This window comes from Microtus ochrogaster, unplaced genomic scaffold, assembly GCF_000317375.1.
Source record: "Microtus ochrogaster isolate Prairie Vole_2 unplaced genomic scaffold, MicOch1.0 UNK5, whole genome shotgun sequence".
Classification (NCBI taxonomy): domain Eukaryota; kingdom Metazoa; phylum Chordata; class Mammalia; order Rodentia; family Cricetidae; genus Microtus; species Microtus ochrogaster.
The window spans coordinates 11,000,946-11,028,586 of record NW_004949103.1 but is presented as its reverse complement, the minus strand read 5'-3'; the positions used below and the strand labels follow the sequence as shown (position 1 = coordinate 11,028,586).

At 37.0% G+C, this 27,641-nt stretch overlaps 1 protein-coding gene and 1 pseudogene across 8 annotated transcripts in view; both read left to right on the top strand.

Annotated features, from left to right (window-relative positions):
• Positions 1-27,641, top strand: part of Lcorl (ligand dependent nuclear receptor corepressor like) — a 161,165-nt gene that overhangs the window by 71,775 nt on the left and 61,749 nt on the right. For 4 of the 8 annotated variants that reach the window (XM_005366002.3, XM_026788651.1, XM_005366000.2 and 1 more), the window contains exons 3-4: positions 12,217-12,296; positions 13,267-13,396. In XM_005366002.3, the coding sequence (XP_005366059.1) occupies positions 12,217-12,296; positions 13,267-13,396 (210 nt within the window). Of the gene's footprint in view, positions 1-2,133; positions 2,195-12,216; positions 12,297-13,266; positions 13,397-27,641 lie in introns of those variants that run through there. The other 4 variants (XM_026788654.1, XM_026788655.1, XM_026788653.1 and 1 more) reach the window with 3 other exon arrangements.
• Positions 23,949-24,841, top strand: LOC101995302 (annotated as a pseudogene).

Here is a 27,641-nt window from a genome sequence, read left to right as displayed (position 1 = left end):
CACCCACCTAAGGGTTGGCCTATCAAGGGGCCTAGGCAGTTTCTTTATTCCTTAACCAATGAAATCAACAGATTGATATATGACACTCCCACATCAAGGTGCTGAAACTTGTAATGCTAGTACAAGTATACACTGCACCAAAAGGAAAACATCATCCTGCTGAGTGTGTTAGAGCTATAACCATTGAGGTGTTCTACTTCTTGAGGTTGATGGGCTGATGCATGTAGACTGGCAAGGAGTTGTAATGGCAGATTCCATTGACAGTATTGGAGCTATACAGATAGGAAAAGAGAATTAAAACACTGCTAATTGTTGCTTTTTGTTGCTACTCATCTTTCTGTGGTGTAAGGTCCAGAATCCTGCAGGTTTCACTGAAGTCACTTTCTAGCAGCTGCAAGACACACAGTGGCCAAACCTGTGGGATTTCAGTCTCATCAAGAGAAAGTCTTCAGCTGACCCCACACCATCCACTAGACCTGTCAGGATTCATCACCATGTACTTGGGGAAAGTCATACCACATTTATAGATAAATATGCATTTCTTGGATGAAGTCAGCTTGATCATGGTTAATGATTATGTATGTGTTCTGTATTTGATTTTATAAATACTGTATCGAGTAATTTTGTGTCAGTTCATCAGCAAGATTTTTTGTCTAATTTTCTTTTTTTGTTGTTTTTATCTGGTTTTGAAATTGGTATTACTGACTTCATAAAAAGAGCTTGGTAGTGTTCTTTCCTTTTCTATCATGTAGAATAGTCTGTAAACCATTTGGTGGTAGTTCTATAAAGTTACTGTAGAATTTTGCAATCTGTGGATCTAGACTTTTTAGAAGGGGATTTGTTTTTAATTGTTATACTGCTTCAATACCTTTGTTTACTATAGGTCTGTTTAAATTACTTATCTTGATTTAATTTTGATAGATTATATGTATCTAGAAATGTATTTGTTTCTTTTATGTTTTCCAGTTTAGCAAAATATATTTTAAGGTGTTCCCTAGTTATTTTCTCAGTTTTATTGATACCAGTTCAGATTATTTTTCTTTTATCTCAAATTCTATTTATTTCTTTTTCTTTCAAATAGTTTGCCCTAAGTGTCTTATGATTTCTATTGCTTTGAAGTGATACTATGACCACAGCAACTCTTATAAAGAAAAACATTTAACTGGAGCTAGCTTACAGTTTCAGAGGTTTAGTCCAATGTCATCATGGCAGAACATGGCAGTACACAAGCAGATATGATGCTGGAGAAGGAACTGTGAGTTCTACATCTGGATCAGCAAGCAGCAAAGTGACACTAGGCCTTGCTTGAGCCTCTGGAACCTCAAAGCCTACCCCCCGTGACACACTTTCTCCAATAAAACCACACCTGCTACAACAAGGCCACACCTCCAATAATGAGTCTATGAGGGCCATTTCATTCAGACAACACTAAGAGTTAGTCAGTCATATTTATTGGGCTAGAGACATCGCAGAACAAATCTGTCCTGCTAAATTAACATTGGATGTTAAATAAAGTAAGGGACCGTGGAGAGCAGAGTACTAGATGGAGTACATATTATGAATGCAATTTGGCTTGTTTTGCCTACTGTTGAGTCCCTTAGCATTCCATCCTGGGTTCCCAGATGCTTGCTGTATTCCTGGGCCTTCTTTTTCTCAGATGCTGGTTATACCTACTAAGGACCTTTCAGGTGCTCTTCTCACCTCCAGACTGTGCTTTGGGAAATCGGGCTACTGATGCGAGTTCAGTAAGTGGGTTTTTCTTCATAAGTACAGTCATAGATGCTGGTCACACCTGTGGGCAGTCCTTCGGGAATATGATTGGGAATGCTGGCTTTGCCCCGGAGCAGCATTTTGCAAGGTTGAGTCTAGGTCTTTGGAACTTTAAGTGTATTTATCTAAAAACCTAAATTTCTGCCTCTATGACTAATGGTTACTGTGTGATTCTGATTCAGTTTCTTCCCTGTACTCAAAAGTTCTGCTGACCAGGTTTTGGTGTATAGTCTCTGACACTTTGCTGACCTTGCTGGAGTATAGATCATAGAAGTTTTTTTAACATGGTCTTGCATGGCTTCTCCAGGTGGGTGCTGAGTGCCAAGAAGAGAGGTGTTCCTGCCATCTCCAGTCTCTGCCAGTGCCAGTGTGCATCCCTTGTCTGATTCTCTCTTCTTTTCTGCTTCTTAATAGTTTCGTTAGTGTAAGTATGTTTCAGGTTTTCTACGTCCCTCTACCTTGAAGCTGGCCATCTGCTATTGGCATTCCTTTCCCTGCCAGCCAGGAGCTCCCAAACTAAGACAAACCTGCCAGAATGGACTTTTAAAAGACTTTCTCTCCTACTTTGTAAAGTTCCTTGTTTTACTATGCCATTGAAGCTAGAGACATTTGAGTGTCACTTACCTTTCTGCTAGCCATTGTCCAGCTTTCCTCATTGTTTTCCTGGATAGTCTGTTAGACCACACTTGCTCATCAACCCAAGGAACCATAGATTTTAAGGGACCAATTAAGTGAGTTTTGTCAAGTGTATTTTGGTTTTTATTTACTTTTCACTTTATTTTTTATATAGATTTTTTTGGCTTGGTGAAAACCTTGTAAATATTGAGAAAGGAGCACAGGGAATTTATGCACTGAACTTACTGTCTCTTTGTCAGGGCATTTCTTCTGATATAGATTCAGAGCTTCTCTGCGACAATGTTTAGATAAAGGTTCAAAAACAAACATTGACTAGAAGTCAGGAAACAGGTTTTTTGTTTGTTTCTGTTGAGTTTAGGGAAGTTACTTGTATTTGTGATGATACATTTAAAAACTAAATTTATCTCTTTGCTAGCATGGGTTCTGAAAAGTGTAGAGCCTTTCATTGCCATTCATCAAGGGAAGAAAGTCCTTGGTCATATTGGCAGTAATGATTTTGGAAGTGACTAATAATAGAAAAAAAAAGTGTTTCAGTTTAACAGGAATATACTTTTTCTTTTTCTTTAAAGTAGATTTTCCCCCACACATAATGTATCCGTACAGTTTCCCCTCCCTGTACTTCTTCCAATTCCTTCCCACTTCCCCTCCCGTCCAGATGTGCTCCCTTTCTGTCTCTCATTAGAAAACAGACTTCTAAGAGATAACAATAAAATATAATAAAATGTGATATAAAACAAAAACACACCGAATTGGACAAAACCAACAGAAGAAAAGAGCCCAAGAAAAGGCACAAGTGCCAGACCCACTTGTTTCCACACTCAGGAATCCCATAAAAACAGTGAACTGGAAGCCATAATATATAAACAAAGGAACTAGTGCAGACCCATGCAGGTGCTGTGAACACTGCTGTGGTCTCTGTGAACTCATAGGAGCTCTAATCATGCTCATCTGGGGGGGCCTTGTTTTCTTGAGTGTCCTCCATCCCCTATGACACTTAATGTTCTTTCTTCCTGCCCTTCTGTAGGATTCCTTATACCCAGATGAGAGCATTTGACAGATGCATCCCATTTAGGGCTGAGTGTTCCAAGGTTGAAGGCAGGATACCATTGTAGATAAGAGTGTTTGTAACTGGGTTTGTGTTTTGGTAGTGCAGAGTACTTTTCTGTACCAATATATAGCATGAATTGGGTGAAGGCTCTATGTAGGCACTATCTTGACTTCTCCATGTTCAAGGAGTTATATAGGTGTTGTCTTCAGCGATGGGGCCATGTGGTAATCAACCTGTAGTCTTAATAACAGCCTGGGTTGTTTGGAGATTCCCATGGTACCACTTTGATCAACAACTCATAGATGTAATACAACTCCAGATCTTGAAGCTTCATTTGGTAACAAAAGATGACTAGTTGGAGTGCTCCAATTTTTTGGTGATTTCCTTTAGATGACCTTCTTTTTGTATATATTTTAGGAGGCTTCCACTGTATTGTTTCCATACTGCTCCTCAGATGGCCCTTAATTTTAGCTGTCTCTCCCAATAGTTTCTCCTTTGCCTCTACCCCCACTTGATCCTCCTGTTCTATCTCCTTCCCATCCATCCATAACTGTCCTTTCTGTTTTCCTTCCCTAATCAGATCATTCTGTTTAACACCCCTCTCCCCCGTCATTCACCATATACCTAACCTCTGAGGTCCTACAGGTTATTACTGATTAATAGCTAATGACCACATATAAGTGAATACATACCATATCTATTTTTCTAGGTCTGGAATACCTCCCTCGGAATAATAATTTTTCTAGTTCCAATCATTTACCTAAAAATATCATGATTTCATTGTTTTCAAAGGCAACTATTCATTTTTGGGATATCTAGGTTATTTCCAATTACTGGCTGTTATGAATAAAACAGCAGTGACCAAACATGGTTGAGCAAGTACCTTTGCTAGGATAAAGCATCCTTTTGGTACATGCCCAGGAGTTGTATAGCTGAATCCTGAAGCAGATCAATGTCCATCTTCCTAAGGAACTACCACACTGATTTCCAGAGTGGCTATACAAGTTTGCATTCCCACCAGGAAAGGTGAGAAGTGTTCTCCTTGCTGAACCCACATCCTCGCCAACATTAACATCACTTGTTTTATTGATCTTACTCATTCTGACAGGTGTAAGAAGGAATCTCAGAGGAGTTGTGATTGCATTTCCTTGATAGCTGTGGATGTTAAACTTTTCTCTAAGTGTTCCTCAGCCATTTGAGTGTCCTCTATCAAGAATTCTCTGTTTAAAATAAGAGGCCTTGAGTCAGACCAATAACTCGAGGCAATGAATGCTTGCAAGTCAAGATGAATAAACTAAAGGGTAAACTGTGTATCTCAACGGCCATGCTATGGTTTCCACAACTAAAGTCTTCCTTTTTTCTTTTGTTTTGGTTTGATTTTTCTTTGAAATTTGGTTATGATTTAGGGAGGGGGTGGGTTGCAAGAGCAGAGGGCAGATGGGAAGAGAGGGGGTGATAAGTGAGATCAGAATACAATGATGTGAAATCCACAAAAAAAAACTCAATAAAAGTAAAAAGTTATCTGTTTAGACTTGTACCACATTTTTTAATTGGGTTGTTTCCTTGATACCTAGTTTTTTTGAGTTCTTTGTATATTTTGAATATTAGGCCTCTATCTGATATATAGTTGATAAAAAATTATTTTTTCTTTCTGTAGGCTGCTGCTTTATCTGAATGACAGTGTTCTTTTTTAATTTTTATTTATTTATTTAAAATTTCCACCTCCTCGCATCCTTCCATTTCCCTCCCACTCCCCTTTCCCCTCGCTCTCCAGTCCTAAGAGAAGTCAGGGTGCCCTGCCTTGTGGGAATTCCAAGCCCCCCCCCTCCATCCAGGTCTAGGAAGATGTGCATCCAAACAGATTAGGCTCCCAAAAAGCCAGTACATGCAGAAGAATCAAAATCCAGTGCCATTATCATTGGCTTCTCAGTCTGTCCTCATTGTCAACCACATTCAGAGAGTCTGTTGTGATCAGACCCAGTCCAGCTGGCCTTGGTCAGCTCCCATTAGATCAATCCCACTGTCTCCGTGGGTGGACGCACCCCTCGCGGTCCTGACTTCCTTGCTCATGTTCTCCCTCCTGCTCTTCATCTGGGCTTTGGGACCTCAGTCCAGTGCTCCAATGTGGGTCTCTGTCTCTTATCTCCATCCCTTGCCAGATGAAGGTTCTATGGTGTTAATGTAAGATACAGTGTGGCTATGGGATAAAGCCAGTTCAGGCACCCTCTCCTCTGCTGCCCACGGACCTAGTTGGGGAAATCCCCTTGGACACCTGGGAACCCCTGTAGAGCCAAAACTCTTGTCAACCCTAAACTGGCTCCCTTAGTTAAGATATCTTCTTCCCTGCTCCCATATCCACCCTTCCTCCACCTCAATTATCCCATTCCCCCAACTCTCCCCAATCCTCCCCTTCTCCCTTCTCTCTCCCCATCTCCCCTTCCCCCAACCCACCCCCACCCCCATGCTCCCAACTTTTGCCCGACGATCTTGTCTACTTCCAATATCCGGGAGGATAACTCTATGTTTTTCTTTGGGTTAGCTTCTCTGGGATCACAAACTATAGGCTCAATGTCCTTTGTTTATGGGTAGAATCCACTTATGAATGTGTACATACCATATTCCTCTTTTTGAGTCTGGGTTATCTCACTCAGGATAGTGTTTTCTATTTCCATCCACTTGCATGCAAAATTCAAGATGTCATTGTATTTTACCGCTGAGTAGAACTTTAAAGTGTATATGTACCACACCTTCTTTATCCATTCTATTGAGAGGCACCTAGGTTGTTTCCAGGTTCTGGCTGTTACAAATAGTGTTCCCAAGAGTGGAATTGCTGGATCCTGAGGTAGGTTGACTCCCAGTTTCCTGAGAAAACGAAACACTGATTTCTGAAGTGGTTGCACAAGTCTGCATTCCCACGAGCAATGAATGAGTGTTCCCCTTACTCCACATCCTCTCCAGCATATGTTATCATTGGTGTTTTTGATTTTAGCCCTTCTGACAGGTGTAAGGTGGTATCTCAAAGTGTTCTTTACTGTACAGAAGCTTCTCAGTTTCATGAGGTTCCATTTATTAATTGTTGATCTTAGTGACTGTGCTATTGGTATTGTGTTCAGAAAGTCTTTTCCTGTGCTAATGATTTCAAGACACTTCCTCACTTTGTCTTTTCTCAGGTTCATTGTTTCTGGTTTTATGATGAGGTCTTTGATCCATTTGAACTTGAGTTTTGTTCAGGGTTATAAGTACAGATCTGTTTGGATTTTCCAACGTATAACTATCCACTTTGACCAGCACCATTTGTTAAAGATACTGTCCAGTGTGTATTGCTGGTTTTGTCAGCAATACACACTGGACAGTATGTGTGTATTGCTGACAAAACCAGCAATACACACCAGTTTTGTTATGTATGTGGATTGAAGTCTGAATTTCAGTTTGATTCCATTGATCAGTGTGTCTGTTGTGTCAGCACCATGCTGTTTTTATTACTATGGATCTGTTATATAGCTTGGAATTGGTGATAGTGATACCTCCTGAATCTTTTTATTCAGGATTGTTTTAGCTGTTTTCTGTTTGTTTGTTTGTTTGTTTTTGTATGCATGTGTGTGTGTGTTTCCATATGAAGCTGAACTTGTCCTTTCAAGATTTGTGAAGAATTGTGGTTGATGGAGATCGCATTGAATCTGCAGACTGCTTTTGGTAGGATGGCCATTTTTCATTATATTAATCTTTCCATCTCCTGATATCTTCTTAATTTTCTTCAGTATCCTAAAGCTTTTATCATACAAGTTTTTTACTTACTTGGATAGAGTTAACCTGAGATATATTATTTGAGGCTATAGTTAAATATGTTGCTTCCCTGATTTCTTTCTCAGTCCCTTTGTCATTTATATATAGGAGTACTACTGATTTTTGTGAGTTAATATTGTATAATATTTTTACCTTGCTGAAAGTGTTTATCAGCTGGAGAAGTACCCTAGTAGAATTTTTAGGGTCATTTATGTATATAGTATTATATCATTTGCAAATAAGTATATTTTAATTTCTTCCTTTCTAGTTTGTTTCTTCTTGACCTTCAGTTTTCTTATTACTCTACCTAAGACTTCAAATACTATATTGAATAGGTATGGAGAGAGTGGACAGCCTTGTCTTATTCCTGATTTTAATGGAATTGCTTTGAGTTTCTGTTCATGTAATTTGATATTGTCTTTAAGCTATAGATTGCCTTTATTATGGTTAGGTATGTCCCTTGTGTCCCTAATTTCTCCAGGGCTTTTATCATGATGGAGTGTTGGATTTTGTCAAAGGCCTTTTCTTCATCTAATGAGATGATCATGTGATTTTTGTCATTCGGTTTGTTTATATAATGGGCTACATTTTTTGATTATTTATGTATATTGAAATATTCCTGCATCTCTAGGATGAGGCCTACTTATGGTGGATGATCCTTTGGATGTGTTCTTGGATTAGGTTTGCAAGCATTTTTATTGAGTATTTTTGTATCTATGTTTATAAAAGAAATTGGTCTGTAATTCTCTTATTTTTTGGTTGGGTCTGTATGTGGTTTGGGTATTAGAGTAACTGTGGTCTTAAAAAGAATTGGGCAGTGTTCCTTCTGTTTCAGTTTTGTAGAATAATTTAAGGAGTATAGGCATCAATTCTTCTATGAAAGTGTTATAGAAGTCTGCACTTAAACCATCTGGTCCTGAGCTTGTTTTTGTTAGGAGAATTTTTAATGACTGCTTCTATTATACTTGGGGTTATAGGTCTGTTTAAACTACTTTAGCTCATCTTAATTTAATTTTGATAAGTAACATATATTGAGAAAATTATCCATTTCATTTAAATTTTCCAATTTGTTGGAGTATAGGATTTTTAAGTATGTCATTATGATTCTCTGGATTTCCTCAATGTCTGTTATATTCATTTATATTTGTTATGTTGTTATATTAATTTCTAATTCTTTTCTTGCTGCATTTTAGTTAATTTGAATAAGGGTTTATTGATCTTATTGATCATTTTCAAAGAACCAACTCTTAGTTTCATAGATTCTTTGTATGTTTGTTTCTCTTGTTTCTATTTTATTGATTTTGGCCCTCAGTTTGATTATTTCTTGTCATCTACCCCTTTTGAGTTTCATTACTTTTTTGTTTTAGAGCTCTCAGGTGTGCTGTTTAAACTGCTGAGTATGAGATCTCTGCAGTTTTTTATGTGGGCACACAGTGCTATGAATTTGCCTCTTGGAACAGCCTTCATTGTGTTCCATAAGTTTGGGTGTTCTTTCGTGTTCATTTTCATTCAGTTCTAGACAGTTTTTATGTCTTCACCCAATTTTCTTTCAGTAGAGAATTGTTTAGTTTTCATGAGTTTATAAGCTTTCTGCTGTTGTTAATATCAAGCTTTAGTCCATGGTGGTCAGACAGGATACAGGGTGTTATTTCAGTTTTCTTTTATCTCTTGAAACTTGGTTTGTGTCTAAGTATGTGGTCAGTTTTGGAGAAAATTCCATGAACTGCTGGGGAAGAATGTATATTATTTTGTGTTTGAGTAAAATCTTCTCTAAGTATCTGTTAGGTCCATTTGGTTTATGTTAGTTGGCACCAGCATTTCTCTGTTTAGTTTACTTTTTAATTTTCTAAAGTTTATTCTTCTTTCATATATTATATCCCAACTGCAGTTTTCCCTCCATTTCTCTGAGCTCCCCAAACCTCCCCTCTCCCCAGATCCACTCCTCCTCCATTTCCCTTTAGAAATGAGAGATCTCAATGGTATCATAACAACCTAACAAGTTACAACAAGACTAAGCACAAATCCTCATATCAAGGCTGGATGATGCAACCCAGTAGGAGGATAATGGTCCCAAGAGCAGGCTAAAGAGTCAGAGACAACCCCTCCCCCCCCCACACACACACACATACATATTGTTTGATTCCAAGCACACCAAACTCACAACCATAACATGTATGCAGTGGACTTAGTTAGCTCAGACCAATTCATTCTCTGTGAGCCCCTATGTGCCCTGCCTAGTTGATTCTGTAAGCCATGTTCTCGTGGTGTCTTCAACCCCTCTGACTCCTACAATCCTTCCTCTCCCTCTTCTGTGGGTTTTTCCAGGTTCCACCTAATGTTTGGCTGTGGGTCTCCGCATCTGCTCCCTTTAGTTGCTGGATGAAACCATGGCTGTACCACACTGAACCTGTTTGATCTTGTGTCTGTTTAGTTTTTGTCTGAATGATCTGTATATTGGCCAGAGTGGAATATTTAAGTCTCCCATTATCAGTGTGTGGGGGATTTAAGCTGTAGTATTATTTCTTTTATAAATTTTGATGCCCTTGTGTTTGGTTCCTAGATTTTACAAACCTCAATGTCCTCTCATGGATTTTTCCTTTGATGAGTATAATGTTCATTCCTGTCTCTACTAATTAGTTTTGGCTTAAGTCTATTTTCTCAGAAATTAAAATAGCCACACCTGCTTACTTTTTAGGTAAATTTGCCTGGAATATCTTTTCCATTCTTTTACCCATGTTTTTCCTTGATGTTAAGGTTTTTGCTGGATACTATGGAAGATGCAACAGAAGAATGGATTCTGCTTTCAAATCTATTCTGTTAGTCTGTGTCTTTATGGGACATTGAGACCATTAATGTTTAGAGATACCAGTGAGCAGTATTTGTTGATTCCTGCTATATGGTGGTGGTGGTGAGTGTGTTTCCCCTCTTTTTATTTGCTGATTTAGGATTATTTATTATTCCATGTGGTTAATGTCTTTAGGTTGGAGTTTTCCTTCTAGTGCCTCTTGCTTGACTGGATTTGTAGATAGATGTTGCTTAAATTTTATTTTATCATGGACTATTTTCTTAGTCTATTGTGAGTAAAAGTTTAACTGGGTGTTGTGTTTTCTTATGGCATCTGTGATCTGTTAGAGTCTGTAGCGTATCTGAGTAGGCCTTTCTGACTTTTAGAGTCTCCATTGAGAAGTCAGGTGTAATTCTGCCTTCATATTGTTTTTGGTCTTTTTCCGTTGGAGCTTTCAATATTTTTTCTTTGTTTTGTACACTTAGCGTTATAGTTATTATGTGCCAAGGGGACTTTGTTTTCTAATCCAGCCTATTTGGTGTATTGTGTGCCTCTTGTACCTTGATAAACTTCTTGTTTAGGTTAGAGAAATTTTCTTTTGTGATTTTGTTGAAAACATTTTCTGTGCCTTTGACCTGGATTTCTTCTCCTTTCTCTATTCCTATTATTCTTAGATTTTGTAGTGTCCCAAATTTCCTGTTATTTTATACCAGGAATTTTTTAGATTTAACATTTTCATTGACTGAGATATCCATTTCTTCTATTGTGTTTTCAGTGCCTGAGATTCTTTCATCTCTTATATTATGTTGACAAGGCTTCCCTCTGAGGTTCCTGTTCCAGTTCCTAAATTTATCACAGTTTGGGTTTTCTTTATAAATTCAATTTCCACTTTCAGTTCCTGAGGTGATTTACTTATTTCTTTATACTCTTCGTGTTTTCACAGATTCTGTAAGGGATTTATTCATTTCTCTTTACTATCTTCTATCATATTTATAAATGCCACTTTAAGGTCTCTTTCTTGTGCTGCAGCTATATTTCAATACTTAGGGCCTGCTCGGGTAGGGTTGCTGGGCTCTAATGGAGATATAGTGTCCTGGCTGTTAATTGATTATATTTTTTCTGTCTACATTATGCTCACTTAACCTCCTTCCCCCCAAGCCCCTCTGCCCAACTCTCCTTTCCTAAGTTTTTCATGCCCCTCTGCATTTAATTGGAGAGCTTGCAACTTGGTTATTTACTTGAGCAAGGACATCTTACTCTTCTAACTCTTCATGGGGAAGTGGGGCCTAATGAGCCCTTTGGCATTTATGATGGAATGTGGATAGGCCCAGTCTTCCTGCAGGTAACCACTACCTCTCCCAGTACATAGGTGCAGTAGCTCTGTCGTGTCCAGAATACAACACTTCTCTTCATGCTCCAACTCTTAAATTTTGCTCCTTCTTCCAAGATGTTCCCCAAATGTCAGGGTGGAGGGAATGTGATATAGATGCCCCATAGGGCTAAGCACTTAACAATCATTTGTTCTCAGCACTTTTTGGCAAATTATGAGTCTCTGTATAACTGTCAACACTGTTAACAGGAATTTCTCTGACCAAGGCTGAGAGCAGCTCTAAGCTATGGGAAATAGTATATGTTGCATTGGATTATATACCCTATTTGTTTCATCCATCTTTCTTGTAACTAAGCTTTTGGAAATAAAAGAGTCTGGCCTTATTTTTGATTTACCAGTGGATTGCTACTTGTTTTTGTAGGCATCATTCCATTTTCTCAAACTTGGTGTTCTTGACACATTGGTTCTTTCTTCCATTTCTCTGTGTTATATTTTCTCTCAGATTGTGCACAATTTATTTCTTTCTTCCTTATATCACCCCTTTGGTCTGCCTGTCATAATGAAAATAAAAAGGAAATGAATAGTGACAATTGGATCCTTGAAGTGATTAGATGATACTTAAAATTCGGTTAGAAAATTATTAATGTATAACCAGCTCATTTTCTTGATATTTTATCTCATGGCCCATTGTTTATTTTTCTAGATATCAAGAGGTTAATTTGAAAGTTAGACTTTCTCCCCTTACTTTTAGTAGTTAGGTTTTTTTTTTTTTCATTTTTCCTTTTGCCATTGCTGTGGAAGATGGTGATTTTGCTGGTTTTTATAAAGTTAGTATATTTAATGAATATTTTCCTTCTTTTAAAGACTGTGAACCAGAAGAGCTGACTGACTGGTCTATGGATGAAAAATGTTCATTTTGTAACCTACAGAGAGAAGCAGTCAGTGTAAGTGCTAGTGCCATGAAATTATTTTAAAAATAATTACACAATTGCAATAGTTTTTATAACTTAATTTGTTCTGATAATTTGTGACTCAGTGAAAATTTAAATACTTGATTTTGATGAATGGAAAGAATATGTCCAACATTTAGTTTAGCTTTTAGAATTCATAATTTTTTTTCCTTTTCTTTCTTCCTTTTGGGGGGAGTTCTTTTTGTTTATTTGTTTGTTTTTGTTTTGTTTTTTATTTTTTTGTTTGGTTGGTTGTTTGATTGGCTTTGGTTTGGTTTGGCTTTCCTCCTTCACATTTACTTCTTATTACTCCCTGACTCATGAACTTCACCTTAGGTCAGGTTGGTAATTTAGGTATCCAAGGGTGAACTTGGAGACCTAGTTTATGTAAGACCAATCTATAATCTGGTTTCTCAGCAGTTGATAGTAAGGGGATAATACGCTACTATCTGTAACCCTTTCACTACTTTTAAAGTCTTTGGCTATCAGAAATATATCCTGTATTGATATGAAATATGTACCTACTATATGGAAGACATAGATGTGTATGACTAACGTCTTTTTGTATGGTGAGAAATCCTGATTTCTTATCTTTTGTGATGAGAAGAGCTAAGAAGAATTTGAGACTCTGTTAAGCTCATCTACTTTGTTAAACCTCTAGCAGGATTACTTCACTGGCATGCATATAGTAAAATTTCAGCAGTGCCTGCCCACCCTCACCCTTGCCTCCCAGTACACACATTTTATCATAGTTTTGGTAAGGAATAAGGCTATTTTGCTTCTGTTCAAAATACGTTTGTGATTTTTTTTTCCTGAATCCTATTAGACTTTATATTCTTTTTATGTAATTTTATATTTTATAAAAGTCAGAACAACTTAAACATTGAAACGATTTTGACATATTTAGTTGGAACTCAGGTTTAAATGAAAAGTAATTAGGTTTGTTACTTTCTTATAATTTTAGGATTGTCTCCCATCTCTTGATTCTTCACAGTCAACGCCAACAGAGGAGCTATCATCTCAGGGCCAGTCTCACACTGATAAGATTGAATGCCAAGCAGAAAATTACCTAAATGCACTCTTTCGAAAGAAAGGTAATACTGGCATGCTTTGTCATTTCACGTTTGTAATGTTTGAAATTTTCTCATAGAGGACTTTTATTTATATATCAGTTCCTACTTTATTTTAATTGCTTCTTTCTTTGTTCTTATACGAGCAGTAAGATTATCAGTTCTCTTGTGCTAGCCATTTGTTTTCAACATCCTATTCCCAAACTTCTCCTTCATAGGAACCTTTCAAAAGATTTTTGTGCTTCTGACTTTCATTATTTTATAGCTGTTCTCAAGTCTTAAAAAATTGTTAGATGATGAAGTTATAGAATGTTATGTTGCAGACCTGTCCTTAATGATGTGTTTCTTCCATCATTTGCCAACTGGCATACTGCTTTAGTGTCAGCTTGAGTATGCATAATTGACATTAAAAAGTCTGCTCCGTATTTGTCTGTCTGATGTATTTCAACCAAATGTGTTTTGTTTCACTTATGCTCATACTTGACACGTATCTATAAGGTAAAAACAGTTTTAATATTTAAACTACTTGGGAAAAGTGTAGGGTCGTCCATGTATGTACCTAAACATTCCCATGGTTGTAAGTTGTCTTTCTTCAACCCCATCTGGATGTTTGGAGAAAGGAATGTTTGGGTTTGTGTGGGATTAAATTATCTTTAACTTAATAGAGATCAAGAAAACACAGCTGTATTCTTACCTCGGTACTGATTCTATTTTACTCCTCGTGAAAGTTAGGTACTAGCATATGTTTTCTGCTAAGTTATAGCTTCATAGTTTAAAAATATTGAACATTAATATTAAAAGTACTGTTCACCTTTGAGTCTTTTATTAGAAGAGTTGTTGACTCTTCTAAGTTCTTTGGATTCAATTTTGAGAATCCTGATTACAAATATCACTAATATAATTAAAAGGTCTAAAATCTACTTTTTAAAAACACTGAAATAACTTAGAAAAATGCCTTTCTGGTATATTACTAAAATAGTGTTGGAGAATTTGTATTATCTTAAAAAGTATATTTCTTCACAATTTTTCATGGGAGCCATTGTTAAACTAAGTGATGCATTTTCTTTAAGATTTGTAACACACTAATTTAGAAACTATTCCGCCAGTGTGGTTATCATACCTGGTTGTCAGTCTTAAACCTCTCAGAATTAAAGTTAACACAGAGTGTGGTTTGATTTACACTGGAATTCGTCATTCCTTATTTTCCTTTGAGGCATTTATAGTGGTAGTAAGTAGAGTTGTCAATATTAATAACTTTCGTTCATTATAGTATGGAGTTAGCCTATGCTCCATTGCCTTGTTAAGAGTAATCAGTAAAAACCTGGTACTATTTCAGCTGATTCAAGCATCTGGGTCTCCAAGAGGTCTCCTACCAATAGTTGGGTGAGTGTTGCTGGGTATTTAGTGACCTCTCCATTTGGAACTTTCTTGTTTTCTTCGTGATTGTTTGAAAGATTACCAAGAATTTAAATGAAAGATTCTTATTAGTATAGTACTTTTGCCTTATTTCAGGTCTCTGATAATTCCTGTATTTTTAGTACATCACCATTTTTCTGGATTTAGCTAGGGTTTTGTTATTATTGTTTGACCATTTTCCTTCAGTAGAACTGTTTTAGAGATGTCCATTCTGGTTTGACCAGAATAAGGACAGAAAAGAATAATTTCTTATGGTATAAACTCTATTAAATAATTGGTTTGTTGCTTTAAAATAATGTAATAAACTATACTTTGAGATAACAGGTAATAAATGTTTTCAAAGACAGGAAATACATGAATGTTTGGAATAGCAGCTGAGCTGCTGATGAAGCTTTTGCTTTCTGAAACATTCCTTAATTTGATCATTTTTAGATATTCTGCATATTCACAGCAATAGTATTGCTACTTTGCTATTTAATTTGAGCAACAGGTTTATACTAATCTTGTCTAAATATAAAGTAAAATTTATATTCTATTCTTATTTATTTGTTGTGTTTTTCTAACTTAGAAATTTGAGGGATATGTTAATGATAAATGTAAATAATTATTATGTGGATTAATAATGTCATCAATTAGGATTGAACATTTAAAGCTGTCTTAGTCACTCTTCTCATTTCAATGACAGAACTACTTAAGAGAGTTATTTTGACTCACTGTTTCAGGAGATTTCAGTCCTTCGTGGTGGGGAAGGCATGGAGCCTTAAACAACTCTAGCTTTCATTGTTTTGTGTAGGAATATGAGGCACAGCTCATATTTGCCTTGCACAGCAGCCAGGCAAAGAAACAAAGCATAATACCAAAATCTGGGCTGTAAGCCTTAAAGGCCTCCCTTCATCACCCATTTCCATCATCCTGGTCCTGCTTCTAAATTTCCCACAGCTTCCCTCAACAGTATCACCAGCTAGAAGCCACAAGTTGGAAGACTCAAGCCTAGAGAGTCACCTCTGTTGAGACCACAACAGTGTTGCACCCCTTCTGATTCTAAACTGTATTAAAAGAGAAGTTGTTACTGCCATGCTAACAGCAGAGAAAGTGGTCCTCAAAGTCACATAGCACCTCAGGTCAGGGTTTTGAACATAAGGAGAAATGTCTAAACATCTCAAAAGCTCAGTATTTCAAGAATAAATGAATGAGCTGAAGAATGTTCTGTGTCATGAGCACCTCAATTTAAAAAGAGAAAAAAAGTACATTTGCTATTTTGTAGCATAGTATTAGAATTGTTTTATTTAAATTGAGTATTCTAGAGAACTATGAAAATGTTGGTATTTGTCATAAATTTATATTTTCCCCTTAGAGATCTTTTCTTTCTATTTTCCATGATTAGTTCCTTATATAGGATGCCATTGCATCCTATATAATTTTTAGAATGGAGGATCTCTATTATTACTTAAACCAAATTCAGGCCGGGCAATCTCTTGTAATTAGAAGCAAGTGAAAAGCTTGTTGAAGGTTGACAAAGAATGGGAGAGGAATGCCCTAGTACACAGACAAACTCCTAAATGAATTTTGTCTGAAGTTCAACTATAAAATAGAAAACAATTAAGTTTCATGTTAAAAGAAATTTCATTTTTTTACTCTTAATCTTCAACTTTCAAGGAGAGTACCTGCAATATTTTAGTATCTTAGTAAAGATTTTCTTTCTTTTTTGTGAGTCCAGAAACTGAAAATCCTCTAGTCTCAACCTCTCTGGTACTTGTATTACAAGTGTATACTACTAGTAAATCTTTTTTTTAATTAAAATGTAATTGTATCATTCTCCCCTTTCTTCTTCTACCCTTCCCATGCACCCCCTTGCTATCTCTCATTTTTGACCCCTATTTCTTTGTTGTTAAGTTGTGCACATGCGTGTGTACATGCACGCACACCTACACACAGACACACACATTCCTAATATATGAATACAACCTGCTTAGTCTTTATAATGGCACTTGTGCTCCTCCTCATGTACTTGATTTTAGAACTGACAACTTGGTATTGGATAGCCAGTTTGGGCACTCTTCCCTATAGAAGACTATTTTCCCACTTCCAGCATTCCTTAATTACTTATAAAATAAGGTTTTTATTTTGTTTTGTGTTTTGTCTAGACCTGAGACCGCATAAGATTCCCCTTCTATATTAACTTGTCTATTGGTACAGTCCTTGTTCAGGTCATGTTGATGAGACTTTTATGGTGTGGCTTTTCTTACATTTCTACGAGATGAAATTTCACAGCAAACTTTCTGTTCCTCTAGCTCTCACAGTCTTTTCACTCCTCTTCTGTAATGATCCCTGAGCCTTAGGTATAGGAATTGTGTTGTAGATGCATCAATTGGGACTGGAATTTACAACTGCATTTTGGTCAGTTGTACTTTTCTGCAAAGAAGTTTCTGCAGTGAAGGGTAAAAAGTACACATAACTGTGGGTATAAGGATAACTATTTAGAATGTAATTAGGGATTATGCTGATTTAGGAAAGTAGAAGTTTTATAGGTTCTTAGTTTTCCTTCAAGATCCATGTCTTCACTAGGCCCAGCTAGCTGGCTGGATTTCCAATATCATCCATGACTTCCCTCTTGTTGAATGGGCCTTAAGTCCAGTTAGAGCTGTTGGTCACCACCAAGCTATATGCCACTTTTGTACCCTTAGACATACTATGCCATGCTGCTCATTGTTGTATTAATAGGCATCATAGCTGGGTGGGACGACTAGTGGCTTCCCTCCCTTGGAAGCTTGCATATCACCTTTGATACCATAAATGCTAGTCCTTGGGAGGAGTCTTTCAGGTTAGAGCCAGCTCAGATCCTCTGGGACCTGTGTCCAAAGTACATGTTATCTTCAGCAATAGGGACTTACATTCAAGCTGTTGGAGACAACCATGCACAATAGCAACAGCTGTTGTTTGGTAATTTTCTGGGACAACCCTGACCAACAACTCAAAAAGAGTTTCTCATGCTTGGTCATAAGGGTGTTTTTTAGATAGTCTGTGGCTCTTGTGGGGTGCATTGTCAGTCTAGATGTAAAAATTCCATTTAAACTGTGTATCTATACACAGACTTAACATGTATCATATATAAACTTATGATTATGATTCCATATGACTTATTCTGATACCCTTACTGACTTTTTACCCCCTTCCTCCTATATTAATCTTTCTCCCACCTTGCTAATTAAAGCCCCCTCTAAGAAAATTTTTCTTGAGTGAATAATTAATAAGATAAATTATGTTCAATTATATAAGTTTCTCTAAGCATTTACTGGTGTTAGTGCATCATTTGATTTATTTAAAGAAGTAAATTATTTAGTGCCTATATGTATACAGTTTGCTTTTACTATTTGTAGTTAAAATTACTATGTATAGTATGATATCAACCCGTTTCCTTGTGTTTGCTTTTGTAGTACTAGGATACAAACCCAAGCCCTTCCTATACTAGGCAAACAGTCTACAAATGAGGTATATTCCTAACCCTTAAGTCAGTTATTTTGTTCTGTTGTTTTAAATTTTCTTTTACTTTTTAATTTTTAGATTATATTTAATAATAGTGTATGTATATATGCACATATATGCATGTAGTCGGTTTTTTATGTATATAATCATAATCCTGTAGCTATATATGGCCTTGTCAAACATTATCATGTAAACTAAATTATATTTTGGATTTTAGGTTCATATTCTCTGATTACCTACAGTATGAAAGTCATTGCTATATGGTTCCAGAATATGAAATATGCTGATTTTTTTAAATTAATATTGCCTAAATTGGGCAAAGTATGTACATAGTAAACCAAGGGCCTTGAGCATATGAAGCAAGCACTATTCTGAACTGTATCCCCAGCCGTGAACCTTTAATTTCCAGAACCAAGTGTCTGCTTTTGACTGCTTCAACCCCAGAGTGTTTGACTGTCAATCCTCCCCTCAGAAACACATGTTGTGGCTCCCTGAGTTTTTACTGCATGGTTTCCTTCCTCTTCCTTTATTCCCTTACACTGTTTGTGTTTTTCTCTCTACCATTTTCCTCCTGTGCTGCATTCAATAAAGAAATGAAGAGAGAATGAATATGTTAGATTAAAGAAATTCTGTTCAGAAAAAGCTATAATGATTTATTGTATGTTTGTGTGTTTATAAGTGCAGTTGTACTACCGTGTGTATGGATGGTGTGGGAAGACAGCTTGCAGGAGCAGGTCCCCTCCTACCATGTGGACCCTGGTGATCCAATTTAGCTCTTCAGGCTTAGTGGCATTTCTTCACTGAGTCTCCTTATTGGTCCAGCTTTTTCCATTATTCCAAATTCATCTGTGAAATGTTTTCTTCTAAAGCTAAAACTTCAGTCTCCTTTTAATTTCATCTATTTTCGGTACCTAATCTTACCTAATTCTGTAGCTTCAAGCTCTCATTTTAGATTCGAAAAAAAAAACTTGTTAGTCCTGACTGCTGTAAGCTTTATTTATATGTAGATGTGTATATCTCTGTGTTTATGTGTTCAGGTTACCACACAGGCCAGAAGAGGCCTTTAAATATGCTGGAGCTAGAGTTAACAGGTTTTGTCAAGCAGCCTCTCATGGGTGCTGAGAACTAAGCTCTGGTCCTCTGCAAGAGCAGCAAACACTCTTTAACTGTTGAGTCATCTCTTCAGCATCCTGTCCTGAGTTCTCAAGTTCATATTCCTGTTTACTTCTTTCTAGGTATAGGAGACATAAGGTGTGACACAAACTTTATTTACTCATTTTCAACTCTTCTACATCCTCTTTGCTACACTGTTAGATACCTATACAGTGTTTTTCATTCCCAATTTATGCCTTAGTTTATCTCTCTTCTGTTAAACTGTAAACTCTTTGTTGCCATGTTTTATTTAATTCTTTGCCTATATTAACCATATCAAGTTATGCTGTATAAGTGAATGAATTTTTCCTCTCCAATTTCCCAGGAAATGGAAGGCTTTAAAAACCTACTGGGTATATTGGGTTCTTTACATAGCTAACTGAAGTCAGGTGGTGGTGGTGCACACCTTTAATCCCAGCACTCGGGAGGCAGAGGCAAGCGGATCTCTGTAAATTTGAGGCTAGCCTGGTCTACAAGAGCTTGTTTCAGGACAGGCACCAAAGCTACAGAGAAACCCTGTCTCCGGGGAAGGGAGGGGAACCATAGCTAACTGATATACCCAGATCTGTTGAAAAGACACCACCTGCTAAGTGCTTTTTATAACTACCTTTGTCATGGATCCATTTGTTTTATCTTGAAAATGAGTTTTTAAAAAATAATTTTTAAAAATTTTGACACTAATTTTAATTTTAGTACAAAGGCATAATTACATACTTAAAAACCTTTGGCTATGTCTTGCTACTTAGTACTAGCATCAAAGGCAACTGAAAATCACATACATAGCATTTTATATTCCTCTTTTCTGATACATTTAAAATAATCTGTGAAGAAAGAAATGTTCTACTTTTCTCAGAGACTTGGCCTGTTTTTAATTCCACACAAAAATTAAATATACTAGATTTTCTAAACCATTACATGTACAAAATGTAATATAAAGTAACTAATTAAAATCTGAATCATGTTATTTTTTTCACTCTTCTACCCAGCTGTAATCCACTTGATAGGGACCACGAAATGGGCAATAAATGAATCAACTATTCTTTTATTAGTTTTAGGTTCTACTTTCCACATAAACTGCAGTTATTTCAGTAAATAGAAATACATGTAGGATACTTTAGAGAATTTTAAGAATAATTTTGACTGCAAATGTCAATTGAGAGTATTAATCTTTGTAAACTTTGAACTTTAGAGGGAGAAATTTAATATTTTAGTCTTTTATGTAATAAGTAATACCTAATATGTTACATGGTATTTTAGCCATTCATAAAGCTGCATTGTGTATGCCTCTTTATATGTATATAGAGAGAAAAATGGAGGGAAAGAAATTATTTCCTGGTGTCCATGAGAGATTGGTTGTAGGACCCCTGCAAATACAAAATTTCCTACCTGCTCATGTCTCATAAAATAAAATGGTACAATATTTACATATAACCTGCATATATCCTTCCCCTTATTTACTTTCTACAACAGGCATTTCTTTATTTCTTAAAATTCATCGTGCAGTATAAATACCTGTTTAACTGGAAACATATCCGTACAGGTTTGGTATAAATGTTTCATGAATGTTTTTGATTCACATCTTAAATTTAAGGATGTAGAATCTACAGTATGAAAAAAGGGCTATTATGCCAGTCATTCAGTTTATATGCAGCTTAAGCACACATTTTAGTTTAAAACAATGTCTTTTTTAAATTAATTATTTATTTAAAATTTCCACCTCCTCCCATCGTCCCATTTCCCTCCCACTCCCCCCACTTCCCCTTCCCCTCTCCAGTCCTAAGAGAAGTCAGGGTTCTCTGCCTTGTGGGAAGTCCAAGACCCCCCCCCTCCATCCTAGGAAGGTGTGCATCCAAACAGAGTAGGCTCCCCAAAAGCCAGTACATGCAGTAGAATCGAAATCCATTGTCATTATCATTGGCTTCTCAGTCCGCCTTCATTGTCAGCCACATTCAGAGAGTCCGGTTTGATCACATGCTCATTCAGACCCAGTCCAACTGGCCTTGGTCAGCTCCCATTAGATCAGTCCCACTGTCTCCGTGGGTGGACACACCCCTTGCAGTCCTGACTTCCTTGCTCATATTCTCCCTCCTTCTGCTCTTCATCTGGACTTTGGGAACTCAGTCCATCCCTCGCCAGGTGAAGGCTCTATGGTGATATGCAAGATTTTCATCAGTCTGTCTATGGGATAAGGTCAGTTCAGGCACCCTCTCTTCTGCTGCTTACGGAGCTGTTGGAGAAATCCCCTTGGACACCTGGGAACCCCTCTAGAGCCAAGACTCTAGCCAAAAAAAAAAAAGTATGTGCAGTAGTGGTGCACATCTTTAATCCCAGTACTCAGGTGGCAGAGGGAGGTGGATCTCTGAGGTCAAGACCAGCCTGGTCTACAAAGCAAGTTCCAGAACAGCCAGGGCTACACAGAGAAACCGTCTTAACAAAAACAAACAAAAAATGTTTGTATACTATGTTCTCGTCTGTGGCATTTACAGTAGTATGACTCAAAGCTTTAGAGTCTCACATGTAACACTATATTGCAGGACTATTAGGCCAGGTCAGTAAAGTAGAAGTATGCCAAACTTGGTAGGCCATCAGGCCTCAACCCTACGTAGAGCTGCAATTAACTGAGGAAAGTTGGGAGTGGGAGAGTTGGTCTTCCCCAGGGAGGAGCACACCAGTTTGTTGTACAGTACCCAGATGGTTGGCCCTGAAAACATACATGTAAGTAACATTATATGGGCTCAACAAGTAATATTTCGGTATGTGTTTGTGTGTGTGTGTGTGTGTGTGTGTGTGTGTGTGTGTGTGTGTGTGTGTGTGTGTACACAAATACTGTATATACATGCAATAACAATTAATGAAAAAAGAGACCATGAATTTCAAGGAGATGGGTATATGGGAATGTTTTGAGGGAGGAAAATGGAGGGAGAAATATAAATAGGGTAAAATCTCAAAAAATGAAAACAACAACAAAAACCTTTTTGAGTTGATAGACATGGTTCAATGTTTACAAGCACTTGCTGTCCTCGCAGGGGACAGGAATTATGTTCTTAGCACTCATGTCCAGCAGCTCACAACTAACCCCATGGAAGCACAGCTCTAGCAGACAGTCGCACTCTTCTGACATACATGGGCACACAAACTCATACCCTCCAAAAGACACAACATATAGATAACTAAAATGAAAATAAATCCTCTTTTTAAAAATATGTTGATATAAAGGTCATTTCCTATTCCTCATTCCCCTTTTTTGTTAGCATGTATTCAGAAATCATGAATTTTTTAATATGTTTTCCAAAGTATAATTAATTTGGTTTTAAATAAAAACTCATGGTTTCATATTCACTTTTCTTGGCACAAAGTTTATAGATGTTAGAAAATGCTGTGAAAATGGTTTTTCTTCTTTGGGCTTCTTAGTCAGCTACAAATCTTAGGGGTCTTCCTGTGCCTGAGTTTTCTTTCTGTTTTCCTTTTTATATTTTATGTTCTTTATGGAACTTTTAAGTGTTTTCAGTTAACCTACAATAGTCATTATTGGTTTTATATACTTTTAAATTGGTATTAGTAGTTTGCCATCTCTGAATATACCCATGATGGCTAAGTAAGCTTTATGGTAAAACCAATGTTACAATTCTGTCATTTAGTTTTTTTTAATAGAAATATTTTATTGAGGCATAAAACAAAACTTTTATTGCCCTTACAAATAGCTGTAAGTTCTAATACAGAATTTTAAAAACTTAATTTCTTTTTTCTATTCTAACTATGAGACTTTAACTTGATGGTAAAGAAATTAGCCAACAACTCAAGTATTTCATGCGTCCTAAACTGCAGAATAAAAGGGAGAAATGTCTTGGCAACTCAGCCATTTTCCTTTCCCCTGGATATTTTCTTCCTACACTATAACTCAGTTATTTTTCTTACAGTAGAACATATCAGCCAGCCACAGAATTTCAGCTATTTTTTAAAGTTAGTTTTGAGTATGAGAATTCAGTTTCTTTTTTTTTTGTTTTGTCTTGTCTATTTCATTCATGCACGATATGTTTTAATCTAATTCATTCCCCATTCTTTCTCCTTCATTTCCTCTCCTGTCTCCCCTCCCCACTTTTTCCTTTCAATTTAATGTGTTTTTTTTTCTTTTCTTTTTTTTTTCTTTAACTATCTGATTCTACTTAGTGCTGCCTGTATGGTCATGGGTATAATATACATTCATCTAGTAAAAGCATGGAAACCCTCTCTGGGGCTACCCCCACACACACCCAAAAAACCAAACAAACAAAACACCTTTCCCTCTTCTAGCAGCTGTCAGTTGCCAATAACTTCTCAGCTAGAAGTAGGCCCTTGTGAGCTCTTCCCCATCTCTGGTGGGATTTTGGCTGGCTTGATTTTGTGCAAGTAGTTACAGCCACTGGGTTGCTATGAACAACAACTCCTGTCATTTCCAGAAAATAGTGTTTGGCTACATATGTCTGCTACTTTTGGCTCTTAAATTCTTTCTGATTGGCCTCCCTGGGACTTCAAATGTGTTCCATGTGTGGTTACTTTTTCTCTGATCTCAAAAACTGCCCTTATGACCAAGGTAAAGATGAAGGTGCAACCGCTGTGGGGTGTGGATCTGGTAGAAATAGAAAACTGTCTCACATAGAAGCCAGATAGTGGTCAGTGGCCATCAGTTGACTGTTGTCCATGAGTCATTTAAATACTTTAAAGAGTAATACAGGTCTTTTATATAGAATAAACTTAAAATTAAGGTGTCCAATCAAAAAAAATTGGTCTATCAAATCATGGAGGATGTAGGGGATGAAGGAATGTGGAAGAGAGTTGTTTCATACTCAAGTAATTTGCCATTAACAGAAATCAACAAAATTCTCAAGAAATTGGCAAGTAAAATGCTTATCACAGATAGAAAATCTGTAACAGCCTTCAAGAGGAAGGTTTTTTGCTCTATAACCTGCAACCAGACTTATCTGTTACTGATGAATCCTGCTTAAAAGACCAGGATTTTTAGTCTGAATTTGTTGAGGTGGTTAACTAGTAATGTTTCTCAAATTCCTACAAACCAAGGCAGAAACAAATGATAAAGTAAACAGACTCCAATGATAGAAACAGACAGTCCATTTGCTTCATCACATGGAGTGTGGAAGTACATCAGTGAACTGGGCATCGGTAAGGGCAAGTTGTCCATGGAGAACATTGAAACCATTTGAATACAGTTGTGATGGGAAAGTGGAGATGTCACTCATTGCTGTGAAGGAAGGCTCTTTTGGCAGTGGTGATGGATACATGAGTAGGACAGTCAGCCCAGTCCTCCACCACAGGCTTGATCTCGGCACCCTGTGGACTCTGCCCAGTTTTTATGACAGCTGTGAAGGTGGTGAGATTTCATCATCTAATTGTATTTACATGACAGAGTGGCTTGAATTTTAGTAGAGAACTGAGAAATTTCAAATGGACTTATTGGAGAGCAAATAATTCATGATAGAACATCAAGTTTCTTTGAACACATACTTATCAGTGATGGATACTGACTTCACTGCTATGAAAACATTTGTTTATGAAGACAGAACACAAAGCAAATTAAGTTTAATGAGGAAATTTGTTTTTCGGTAAGTAGTAGAATATCTTGAAGCTATGGAAGACACATCTTTTAATGGTTCAAGGAAAAAGAAGCCAGCTAATCTCTAATTGACCAAGTGCTGTACTAACAGAGCATGAAGATGTGCAGCCTATACTAAGACACCAACCTTCAAATGTTTTAGATCACTGGCATCCCATCCTGAAGGGGATTATCTTACTCATATTTCATTGTTAAAACTGTGGGTTTCACTATGTGTTAAATTATATTTCTTCCCAGATTCTTATTCCATGTCTACAGTGTGACCCTCCCTACTACCAGCACCAAATTGCTGTAATCCCTATGTGGAATGTGTAGGTGGGACCTTTGGAAGGTGGCAGATGATGAGTGCAGGCCTGAATAGAAGAGACCCAAAGTGTTCTGTTGCCCCTTTGCCATTTGAGAACCCAGAGAAAAGAATAAGGAAACAGACATTAATCTACAAGCAGCCCAAGATTCCCAGATTCTAGAATCAGGATAAATAAATTATTTTCTTGATAAAACATCACTCTGCAATGTTCTATTAAAGTAGATAGAAGGACTAGACAGTATCTATTCTCTCCACTAAAATTAAAACTAAAACTATCTGGGTGTGGTGATGTGCTCCTTTAACCCCTGCACTCTGGAGGCAAAGGTGCGCAGATCGCAGTGCGTGAGTCCAGTCTGGTCTATATAGGAAGTAATGGTATAGCTATAGACAGCCCGTCTCAAAAATAAAAATAAATCATTGTCCTTTATTCACAAATCTTTGTTTTCACAGTAATTACAAGATACTGGGAAATACATTATAAGTATGAGTAAAATGTAATAATGAAACCATTTCATATGTCTAATATATGCTAATATAAAAAGTGATCTTTCTGCTCTCTGAGATATAGGGGTAGGATATATAGATGTCCTGTTTAGAACTAAAAACTCAGGTCTCCTATTCTCTACATGTTGACCACAATCTATTACACTCTTATCCATTATCAGAAAAGCCTCTTCTTGCAGTAGGGATACAGACACCTAGTTTTCATTTCTTATTTCACATAAATATTTTGTCAATGCAGTTTTCATAGAACTAGTATTTTGTTACAAATACTGTAACATAAAATTTTCACATCTCATTTAGCAATATGATATAGCTGCAATTCCATTTAGAAGATGGTTGTATAGAGAAGGAAAAGGGCTTATCCAGACAACTAGTTTGTTGGTCAGAGATTGTGGCAGAATAACCTATTACTAAAAATGATTCAGCATTCTAGATACTTTCTCATCACATTTCTGCCACAGACTTTGGGTAGACATAATGTGTTGTTGAGCTAATATGTTTCTGAACAAATTACCAAACTACACCTCAATATGAATAGAAACTAATTCACTCTTTCTGTCCAGTGTCATTATAAGTTTCTTATTTTGCAATAGCAGTTAGGCCAGCTGAAGAGACCTAGGCTACTTATTGTTTCTTCTGAACTTGTCTTGGATAATAGAATATATTAGCATGTATGTATACCACATAGCCAAAGGAGTCCCTGTACTAAAATGCTCATGAATCCCATCTGTTCCTTTACTTTTTGATCTTCATACTTTGCTTATACTGTCCTATCTTTAAGGATGTATCTGTGTACATGTAAAATTTTTGACATGTACCTGTAGAGGGAGCTGCGGGCCTGCTTTCCTGCCGCCCGGCTCCCACATAGTTAGCTTATGCCCTGAAATAACAACACACAAACTATTCATTTAAACACTGCTTGACCCATTATATCTAGCCTCTTCTTGGCTAACTCTCACATCTGGACTGACCCATAATAACTAATAATCTGTGTAGCACCATGAGGCAGTAGCTTACCGGAACGGATTCAGCATGTCTGGCTCCATTGCGTCCGACCTGGAGAGGAGATGCATGGCATCTGCCTCACTTCCCTTCTTCCCAGCATTTTGTTCTGTTTACTCCACCCACCTATGTTCTAACCTATCAGGCCAAGCAGTTTCTTTATTAATTAACCAATGAAATCAACAGATTGATATATGACACTCCCACATCATATACCTATTCTGATTTTTAAATTTTTCTGTCTGCCTTTAGTGGCTTCACCACTTAACCTGTTCTTAAGTGCTCACAGTCTCTATTAATAAAGTCTGTGTTACTTGCTAGGCCTCTATACGTTGCAGGAGGAATTTAAGCTCATTAAATTTAAAGCTAAGCTTATTTTCTGTTGTAAAGCTGTTCTTTTTTTCTGAGTAAGCACTAATTAGGACTCTTGATACCATCATTTCATCATCAAAATGAAAGTTGGTTTCCTTTATTCTTTCTTGTTCCTTCCTAGAGAGGAGCTATTAATAAGTATCAAAACATTACTAATAAGGCTGCTGTGAACATTCTTAGACAGTTTTTGAGCATGTATTATTCCTCTAGGAAAAATTCATAAATATTTTTACAAGGTCATAGGTCTTTGCATACTGAAAATGTGTTGATAACTGCCAGACCATTCTCTACAACATGACATTTCTATTTCCTTGGCAGCACACAAGATTTCCTGTTACTCCAGGCCCGTGTTAGCATTGCTGTTGTCACTGGTACTACTGTTGAAGTAAGAGCAGCGGGGCTGCGTCCCCAGCACCTGGCCGCCC